The 11226-nt window shown below is 39.9% G+C and overlaps 1 protein-coding gene across 1 annotated transcript in view; it reads left to right on the forward strand.

Annotated features, from left to right (window-relative positions):
- Positions 1-427: 427 nt before the first annotated feature.
- Positions 428-11226, forward strand: part of RSBN1 (round spermatid basic protein 1) — a 41671-nt gene continuing 30872 nt past the window's right edge. Inside the window, 2 exon segments of the mRNA XM_008574473.1 lie at positions 428-783; positions 785-1388. Coding sequence (XP_008572695.1) covers positions 682-783; positions 785-1388 — 706 coding nt within the window. The 5' untranslated portion in view covers positions 428-681.

Below are 11226 nucleotides of genomic sequence, written 5' to 3' on the forward strand. Positions count from 1 at the left end.
AAAAATCATCTTACTAAAAAATTTTTTTAACCACGGTTTTGCATCTAGAATTTTTCGCAACTCTAGGGATATGTTCAAAATAAGTGCTGGTCTCTACCTTTCCAGACATTGGGGAGATGTGGCTCGATGACTCCCAGGCAGTTCTTGCACCTGCCTTGTTACGCCTCTAGTTGTAACCATAGCAATGCCCATGCAAATGCTTCAAAAAATTTCTGAATTGCGGTCCTATAGATTTCACAGTAAAATCGTCCGCATTTTACATAACACTAAATCCTCTTTTCCCCTTCATTTCATCGCTTGTCAAGGGTAAAAGGCTGGAGATTCTTTTACCTCACAAAGGTTATGAGAGAAATATGCAATTTTAGTCACTATGGAGACCACATATTCCGTGTAAAATAACGAAAGGGCACAGAAAGATGATAATGGAACGCGGCGCCAGACTCTGAAAGCCATTAACATTGTTTGGGCCGTTAAAGCGGTTGGCGGCAACCAGCGGTTGCGTCGCAGCCCGACGCGTGACTCGGCGCACGCTCCCTCTGCTACTCCACTCAGAGCCGGGGACACGGCGCAGGGCGCGGCGGAACTACCACTCCCACGAGGCTTTGCGCGGCCCGGGGAGCTTTACAATAGAAGCTCGGTCGGAGAGGCCAGCGGAAAAGCGTTGGAACTGCCGCTTCCGGCATGTTGGGCTCTGGACGAAGAACTGCCGACAAGTGGAGGGCGGGGGAGAGACTCCAATGCCCAGCGGGCCATGCGCGGGCGGCGCTTGCGCGATGCGCGGACGGGGGGGGCGGTCGAGCCATTTAAATGTGTGTTTGTGGGTGAAATGGCTGCGCAGGTCGGAGCGGTGCGCGTAGTACGGGCGGTGGCGGCGCAAGAGGAGCCGGACAAAGAAGGGAAGGAGAAACCTCACGCTGGGGTCTCACCGCGGGGAGTGAAGAGGCAGCGCCGAACAAGCAGTGGGGGATCTCAGGAGAAGCGGGGGCGGCCGAGCCAGGAGCCCCCTGTCGCTCCCCCTCACCGGCGGCGTCGCAGCCGCCAACATCCCGGGCCGCTGCCGCCAACGAATTCAGCCCCGACCGTCCCAGGCCCTGTTGAGCCTCTGCTCCTGCCGCCTCCGCCGCCACCGTCGCTTGCGTCCGCCGGGCCCGCTGTCGCTGCCCCGCTCCCGGCTCCAGGCACCTCGGCCCTCTTCACCTTCTCGCCCCTGACTGTGAGCGCGGCCGGGCCCAAGCATAAGGGCCATAAGGAGCGGCACAAGCACCATCACCACCGCGGCTCCGATGGTGATTCCAGCTCCTGCGTTCCGGGCGATCTCAAGCACAAGGACAAGCAGGAAAACGGCGAGAGAACTGGAGGGGTGCCTATGATCAAGGCCCCCAAGAGAGGTGAGAGCGGGCAAGCTGCCCGGGCTTGGGTTAGGTCTCAGTTCTGATAACCTTCCTCCTTAGGACTGAAAGACGCCAACCCTCTGCTTACCTCCTGCTGCTCTACTCCCCTAAGCGTAGTAGCCTGGACTCTCGATTTCAGACCGTTGACACAATTTGACCTATTTGAGGCTTCTCCCGCCGAAGCGGAGCTGTCAGTTACCAACCCCCTTACCAGTCCACCGGAGCTTCGCAGCATTTGTTTTCAAATTCGGCAGGGTTTCCGCGCCGCGCGGTCCTTGGTTTTGGGTTAGTAGGTGGGGTACTGAAAACTGCCTTTCTGAAGTGAAGGCTTGTCCCTTTACTTGTTGTCCCTTCTGCAGATCCCTTCTCCTTGTTGTCCTTGCTGCAAAGCTTTAGTGTTTACTCGCGCCTGCACCAAAATATTCCCGGCTAGGGTTCCAGGCTTTAATGAGTGAATCCTCACAGAGGTTACACTACTCTCTGCTTGCCTTAGCTTCTTCAAGGTAAAATATCAACGCAGTTTATCTTGGCTCTTCTTTATCTAGAGGTAAACATTATTTTTTAATTTTCATATTGGCTATTTGAATTCTTAGAATAGGGATGGGGAAAGTTTTCTGTCTATTTTGATCGTAGGAAATAGGACCAACAGTGCCTCTGAAAAGTGGGAAGTGTGCAGTAGATAAGTAGAGGCAAGAATTCCAGTTGCGTTTTATTCTGTCTAGCACGATTTGAAAATCGTTTACTCCCAGTAACCCTCAAGAATATTTAACCCAGAACATGCAGGATTATCTGATTAACTGTGGATTCTAGAGAAGTTAGCTTGACCAAAATCGGTGTCTTCCTATTCCCAAGTAACCTGTAGCATTTATTTATATTCTTTGTGGAAGAAACGGGTATGCTTTTGATTATACCATTTGTTTGTACTACGTAAATGATTTTATAAAATTTGTTAGTTGTTTCTCTTCAAGAAGATTTTAAGATACTTCTGTGTTTCTCAGTTCTGGGTCATTTAGGTTAGTACATGTTAATGAACCAGTCTTTCAACCTAAAGGTTTGTGAATCTTGCATTCTTTCCACATATTTGGTATTAATTTAGGGCTAGACAGGTTCTTTTTTTTGGGGGGGGGGGTGCTATTTCCAAGTAGTGCAGTTAGCTGCAAATAATTGCTGTGAGTATTTATTGAACAGAATTAAATCTTTCAACCTTTGGTGGTATCCAAATCTTATCCTCATGAGTAGAACTTGTGACAAGCTATTCCTGCCAGTTTCCGACACCGATGTGCAATGATCTTGCTTTCTTTTATTTTTACCTTTATTTCCCACCTCATCATTTTGTGTGTGTATGTGTATGTGTTTTAATGGTACAGAGCTAGAGGGAATCTTAGCAACATCGAGTTTAAATTTGAAGAGGAAACTGAGGACCAGAGAGGCAAAGAAACTTGTCTAATCAAGTCACAGGTAATTAGTACCAAATACTGCACAAAATTTTTATTTTTATTTTGTTTATTTAAATGAATCATTGACATAGTAGGGAGTAGAACCCAGACTCTTGGATCTCAGTTTAAGCCTCATCACCAAGTTGCATGATGTTGCTTTCTTTTCTTTCTGTTCATTTTTTCCACTCCTTTTGCTTGCCTTTTCCTTGTGCTTTAACATTATAGTGGCAGTAGCTGACTTTAGATCGTCAAGAATCTCTGACCTCATCCCCTTTTATGGGAGGATAGTGACAGTGACGTGTAATAATTCACAATGTGCTTCTCTGAAGATTGCATAGGCTCCACGTTCTTTAAAAAAAACAAAACAAAACAAAAATAAGTCTCTAACCCAGTGCTGATAGAACTTCTCAGATGATGGAAATGTTCTGTAGCTGTGATGTCCAGTATGGTAGCCATATGTGGGTCTTGAGCAGACTTGAAATGTGGATAGTGTGACTGAGGAACTGAACTTTTGATTTTATTTAATTCTTATTAACTTATAATTAGTCACATATGGGTAGCTGCTACCACATGAGACAGCACAGCTATAAACATTTGTAGTTTGCCAATATGTGAAGAGAAGTGTGTTAAGATCAGGCTATTTAAATGTTTTAACTTTTGGCTGAGAGATTGTTGTATTATATACCCAAACTATATTCTGGCAGAAAAGGGCCTGGTTAAATACGTAAGGGAAATACTGTATGTGTCTTCTAGTTATGTGACATGCACCAGCATTTGAAAAGTTTTGAAAACTCTACCAAAGGTAAAACTGGTTTAACTGTTTTATCCAGGCTTTTGCACACAGTGTGACCAATAACTGTTTTTCTTTCTCTGAACATCTTTATATTTGTTACAGTAGTGTGCAGAGGCATGCCTCTGGAGTTAATCTGAGTTTAAATCATGGTTCTAGCATTTAATGTGTGACCATGAGCAAATTACTCAACCTCTCACAACCTCAGTTTTTTTGTCTGCAAAATGGGGTTGTGGCATTTCATTTATAAAGTGGTTATGTGGATTAAATGGGCAGTGCATGAAGAGCATTAAGACAGTGCCTGGCTCATGGTAGACTCTTAGTTAAAACTGGCTTTTATTATTTTATTATGCTTGGTACTTGAAACAATACTGAGATTAATAGGGAGAGTGGGTAGACTGTTGTTATTTACAAAGCTATGTCTTCTTTTTGCTTATCTTCAGATTTTCAGAAACTGTTTTAACTTTTTATTTTAAGATAATTATAGGTCCACAGGAAATTTCAGGTAGTAATACAGAGAGGTCCTTACCCTTCACCAGTTCCCCCACTGGTTACATTTTAAATATAACTATTGTATAATACCAACAGCCAGGAAATTGACATTGCTACAAGGTGTTTATATAATCCTATGCCATTTTATCACATGTGTAACCACCTCTGCAATCAAGATACAGAACTATTCCATCACCACAAAAATCCCCCTTGTGCTACCCTTTCATAGTCTTAGCCAGTCTTCCAACCCTCCCCATCATTCCTAACCCTTAGCAACCGGGAATCTGTTCTCCATTTCTATAACTTTGTCACTTTAAGAATATGGAATCATATAGTAGGGAATATTGGCTTTTTTCCAATCAGCATGATGTTCCTGAGATCCATCCACACTTAATATGTACCAATAGCTCACTCCTTTTTATTGCTGAGTAGTATTCCATGGTATGGATGTACCACAGTTCGCCTATTGAACCATTCAACTACTGAGGACATTTTGGTTGTTTCTAGTTGGCTACTGTGGCTAAAGAGTCTATGGACATTCATGTTTAGGTTTTTGTGTGGACATAAATTTTTCATTGTTCTCTGGGGAATGCAATTGCTGGGTCATATGGTAGCTATATGTTTGTTTGTTTATTTATTTATTTTAAAAGATGACTGGTAAGGGGATCTTAACCCTTGACTTGGTGTTGTCAGCGCCACACTCTCCCAGTTGAGCCAACCAGCCATCCCTATATAGGGATCTGAACCCATGGCCTTGGTGTTATCAGCACCACACTCTCCCACGTGAGCCACGGGCCGGCCCTTTTATGTTTAATTTTTTTTACAAGATATTGCCAAACTATTTTCTAGAGTGTCTGTACTATTTTACATTCCCACCAGTATTGTACTCCTGTGAGAGACCCAGTTTCTCCTCATTCTTGCCAGTATCTAATACTGTCACTATTTTTACTTTAACTGTTTTAATAGATGTCTAGTGATATCTCACCATGGTCTTGATTTGCATTTCCCTTATGGCCAGTTATTAAACAACTTTTCATATCATCATTTGCCATTTATATATCCTCATCAGTAAAATGTCTCTATGTCTTTTTCCCATTTTCTAATAAAAAAATTTTTTTTTTAATTATTGAGTTCTGAGAATTCTTTATATGATACAAGTCCTGGGTCAGCCATATGGTTTCCAAATATTTTCTCTCAGTCTGTTGCTTGCCTTTTTATCTTCTTAACAAGATCTTTCACAGAGTAAAAGTTGTAAATGTTGTTGAAATCCAATTATTTCATGTTTTTCTTTAATGGGTCATTTTTTTTTTTATGTCACGTCTAAGGTTCTGAGTCCTAGGCCCCAAAGATTTTCTCCTATGTTCTTTTCCTAAAAGTTTTATAATTTTAACTTGACATTTAAACTTTTTTTTTCCCCTTTTTTGTCTTTTTTACTGACCGGTAACGGGATCGCAACCCTCAGTGTCGCGCCCGTACCGGGGACCGGCAACGGGATCGCAACCCTTGGTGTTGCGCCTGCACCGCGCTCAGCCAGTGAGCAGGAACCGGTCTCCACATGGGATCCGAACCCTCGGCGGGAGCGCCGCCACGCTCCCAAGCGGCGCACTCTCCAGTGCACCACCGGGCCGGCCCTTAACTTGACATTTAAATCTGTGATCCATTCGAGTTAATTAAGGTGTGAGGTTTGGGTCAAGGTTCTTTTTTTTTCTTTTTTTACCTGTGGATATCCAATTGCTCCAGCAACTTTTATTGAAAAGATTAGTTTTCTTCCATTGAATTGCTTTTGCTCTTTTGTCAAAAATAACTTCTACTAAAATAGAAAACATGAAATTCAAATTCAGTGTCCAGAAATAAAGTTTTTTTTTTTTTTTTTTTGGTCTTTTTCCGTGTCCGGCAACGGATCGCAACCCTCAGTGTCGCCCCCGCACTGGACCGGGACCGGCAACGGGACCGCAACCCTCGGTGTTGCTCCCGCGCCTCGCTCAGCCAGTGAGCGGGAACCGGTCTGTATGTGGGATCCGAACCCTCGGGCGGGAGCGCCGCCACACCTCCCAAGCGGCGCACTATCCAGTGCGCCACCGGGCCGGCCCAGAAATAAAGTTTTATTAAAACACAACTGCTCTCATTCATGCATATTGTCTATGGCAATTTTTGCACTACAGTAGTAGAGTAGTTGAGACAGAGACCATATGGACTAAAAAGGCTAGTATCTGTTTCTTTACAAAAAAAGTTTGCCAGCCTCCAAGTTCAGCTGAGACACATGTTCCTGCATGTCAGCCCTACAGTATTCAACCCAAATTCACATGTAGGCTAATTACAAATTATTATGATCCCAGACATTTGGAGTTGCTCATAAATAATTGAAACAAATATTTAATCTGTAAATGCTAAGGTAAATTTGCTTCATCTGTAAAACAGGAAGTAAAGTAATTTTCAGAGAGGTGATGTGATATGCTTAAATTTTTCTGATTAGTGATAGAACTCAGTTTTTCTTACTTGTGGTTCAGTTGGTTTTTCTCTTTCCAGGATGCACATTGGGGTGGATAAATTAATAAAAAGACATTAAAATGTTTTTAGTTTTTGTAAGCAACAGGCTTGAATCTAACTAAATCGACAGTTACCCATGTCTTCTGAAATCTTAATTTTTTCCTCCCCCTTATTGCTCATAAAAGCATAGGACAAGCATACTTCCTCAAAACATCATCAAAAGAAGTAATGCTTCTTTTTAATTATTCTTGGTTAGAAAATTTATTTTAATAATATTTTAATATATTTTTTAAAAGGAAAAAAGGGAGGATGATCCTCATAGTTCTTTTCTCCAATGTCATTAAATGACAGGATTGCTGTTTTGAATGTTCTAGTGAGTCAGCCTTCCTTTCTCATATTTTTTTCACCTTTGACCAACTGCCCAACTGCTATCACAGGGAAAGTGTCCCTAAGCCAGACAGTTAAGGGAAATATTCTACGATATCAAAAAGCTATTGTCAGGAAGTTTAAATCCAGAAACACTCATTTGTTTTTTATGATAGGAATGGAGAATTATTGGGATTATAAAGAGAATTGAAATAGATAAGCTCATTTATCAGAGCAACAACTTTCAGGGACTGATATTTTTCTGTACCCACAAAGAGAGAGGTAAAAACTCCTTTAAGGGCATGAAAACTTTGTGTAACATAAATAATGCCATCTTTGTGATTGTACAAAATTATGTAATGGGCATTAAGTAAAATATTTATTTAATGAAGTAATACTCCCTTTATTGGAGGTTCTTCCAAACCACCTCAAGTTCATTAATTGTAGCTTGATCTTAATGGATTGGGAGTGTTGCAGAGAGGGGTCCATAGAAGAGGCAGAAAGGAAGAGAGTGTAGTGTATTGGAATAGTTTGGGTTTTGGAATCACATGAGAGTTTGAATCTTCTGCTAACTTTCTGACCTAATACAAATTACATATTTTATTTCAGGCTGTTTCCCTCTCTGTAAAAGATTTATATATCTACTTTTTAAAATGAGATAATATATATGGTCCCTGGCAGATACTTGGTGAATAATAGTTTTCATTCCTCTTTTAGAATTTTTTTTTTCTTTTTATGTGTTTCTCTTGTGGTACACTACATTGTACTCTAGGCTGGTAATTTCTTTCTTTTTTTTTTTTTTTGTCCTTTTTGAGACCGGCCCCACCACGCTCAGCCAGTGAGCGCTGTGAGCGCACCGGTCATCCCTATATAGGATCCGAACCCGCGGCGGGAGTGCCACTACGCTCCCAAGCACCACACTCTCCCGAGTGCGCCACGGGGCTGGCCCTAGGCTGGTAATTTCTAGCTCTTGTTTTGATTTTCCAGAGTTGTTGCCAATTATTTCAAGAAATGTTATCAAATACTATAATTATGATTATGATAATCAAGATGATAAGGACTTATCATGTGTCAAATACTCTGATGAGGACCTTATATTTATTGTCTCATTTAATCCTTATAATAACCCCATGAGATAGATACTAGTATTAATAACATTTTAAGATGAGAAAATTGAGGTTTAAAGAGATTTATGAGCTTGCCCAGGGACCTTAGTAAGCAGTAGTGATGGAACATTAACCTAGGTCTGTCTAATTGTAAAGCATCTGCTCTTAAACTTAAGTAGTACACTCTACTGCCTCTAGAGTTCAACTGTTTTGGGTAATAATAGTAGTTAGCATGTATTGAGTGTTTGTTATGTTCTAGGACTATTCCAGTATGTTACATGCATTTTTTATTTACTCTGCATACTCTGCTCCATTTAACCAATAAGAAACAAGGTACAAAGACATAACACTGCCTCTTTGATTGTTGGTGGGAATGAAAAATGGTACAGCCACCTTGGAAGACAGTTTGGCAGTTTCTTACAAAACCAAACATACTCTTACTATATGATCCAGCTGACACACTCCTTGGTGTTTACCCAAAGGAGCTGAAAACTTATGTTCGCACAACAACCTATACATGGATATTTATAACAGCTTTATTCATAATTTCCAAAACTCAGAAGCAACCAAGATGCCACTCAGTAGGTGAGTAGATAAACTGTGATATATGGACTATTATTGAGCACTAAAAAGAAATGAGCTATCAAGCCATGAAAAGGGCCGGCCCCGTGGCTCACTCGGGAGAGTGCGGCGCTGGGAGCGCAGCAGCGCTGGGAGCGCCGAGGCCGCAGGTTTGGATCCTATATAGGGATGGCCGGTGAGCTCACTGGCTGAGTGCGGTACGGATGACACTAAGCCAAGGGTTACGATCCCCTTACCAGTCACCAAAAAAAAAAAAAAAAAAAAGCCATGAAAAGACATGGAGGAACATTAAATGCATATTACTAAGTGAAAGAAGCGAGTCTGAAAAGCCTACATTCTGTATGATTCCAATTATAAGAGATTCTGGAAAAGATGAAAACTATGAAGACGGTAAAACGATTAGTGGGTGCTTGGGGTTGGGGGATAGGGAGGGATGAATGGGTGGAGTACAGAGAATTTTTAGGGCAATGAAATTACTCTGTATGATACTGTAAGGGTGGATACATGTCATTATACATTTGTCGAAAGCCATAGAATGTCCACCAAGAATGAAACCTAATGTAAACTATGGACTCTGCTAGGAAGTCATAGAACAGGGATTCAAATCTAGCCAGCCACTGTTAAACATGATAATGTAGAGAGAGTGGTGGGAGGTAAAGTAAGGCAGTGTTAAAAAATTACAAAAAATCCACAAAAATTTGGCCTTCAAATTGAGCAGTTTTTTGTTTTCCCTTTTTAATTAGGTTTTTATATAGAACCGAAGAACTCTCAAGACTAAAAAGTATTTTCAGAAAACAACTTTAGCCCTTTTCTTTATTATAATTAATAAGATATAAACAGTTATAATTGTTTTGCTCATCCACTATGATTTTTAGAAATTGAAAGTATTACATTTTTTCAGTTCCAAGCTATAATCCAGGTGTAAGAATGGTGTGTTATGAATTTAAGTTTTGTAATTTGGAAAGCTATTTTTTTTGCATTAATGAAAACTTTTAATAGTGTGGTGTTAAGTAAATGATGCTTTTGATAATTTTTAATACTGATAATATAGCACATGAGGATTTTATTGATAGTGTCATGTATTAATCTCGTTATAGTTATAATGACCTTTTTAAAGACAGCCAGCAATTTGTTTCTCAGATAAATGTTTGCATCTTCCTCTGTAGAGTTAAACATATTTCTCTTTATATTTGATCTCACAGTTTGATATTTGAAAGCTTTTCTTAATCACAGGTATAGTGTAGCTTTTTCTGTAGAGAAGTGATGTCAATAAATTTTATCTTTTGCACTATGGGGAAATACTCAAAATGTGACTTCCTAAATACATTCTCTGTCCGAAAGCTAAGACACTCCACCAGAAATGGGAGTATTGTGAAGACTTTAGGCATTGACTTCTAAATAATGTTTTTAATTCAAGGCAAGGCAATCAATAACTTTCCCATAAAGCAATAAATGGCCAACTTACTGTAATAACCTCTAACGACTTGCGTATATGTGTATACATGTGTGTATATATGCTATTCTCAATTAGTTGCCACTACAATAATTCAAGAATAAATTTCTTTTATTCATGGAAATTTGTTAGCCAGTATGAGATGGACAGTCTTACATTTCTCTATTATCAAAGGCAAACTTTCTATATCTCATAGCTAAGAGTCAAAATTTGAAAAACATGATTAGTGAGGAGAGAGATTGAAATTTATTTCATATTTTAAATTTTTATCAATTGATATATGACATTACAATCAATTTAAGGTCTTTTTCATTTCCTTGTACAGTGGTTTTTTTGTTTGCTTGTTTCTGAATGGGCCATGTTAGATTAATTGAATGGTTTTCATATAAATGAGTTTTGGAATAAAATCCGCAGGGACTTGGCCATGTTAGAAATACCACTGGTAAGTTGTTACAGTCAAGGCAGATCCTTCTTAGTGTTAATTTCAGTGGCATATCTAGGTCACAATTCATCTTCTGCATAGCAGATATCTCGTGAAGCTTAAAAATCACAAGATCTATTCAGAGATATTTTGTTTTCTTTTTTTCCCCTGTGAAATTGCTAAAGCATTTAGCAGAGGGTAATTAGAGACTATTTTAAAATTGGCCTAACCTTTATATTAAATGGCATTAACATTTGGTTGCTTGGGAGAATTGCCTAAGTTAGTGATTTGGTATTGGGGCAAGTATTTAGATTAATTTTATTTGATGAGAAATGTAAATGATGGTTACCAAGTGCTTTTACTAATTCTCAAAGTTTAGTTGTATATAGAGTAAAAGTTGGCTTTTTTTCTCTCCAGTTTAAGCCGTCTGATTACATGTATATTTTGCTATATGATCTCAGTGTAATTACAAGTGATGCTTGCAAGTGAAGGGTTTTCTTTTTGTTGTTCGTAAAAGCAAATATTAAATACAATGAAAGTTATTTGGAGGGCTGACTGGTTTGCTCAGTTGGTTAGAGTGAGGTGTTATAACACCATGGACAAGGGTTTAGATCCCCATACTGGCCAGCTCCCCCCCCCCCCCAAAAAAAAACCCAGAAAAAAAAAAAAAAAAAAAAATGTTTTTAAAACTTTTTGGAAAAA

Source organism: Galeopterus variegatus, unplaced genomic scaffold, assembly GCF_000696425.1.
Source record: "Galeopterus variegatus unplaced genomic scaffold, G_variegatus-3.0.2 Scaffold1052, whole genome shotgun sequence".
NCBI lineage: Eukaryota > Metazoa > Chordata > Mammalia > Dermoptera > Cynocephalidae > Galeopterus > Galeopterus variegatus.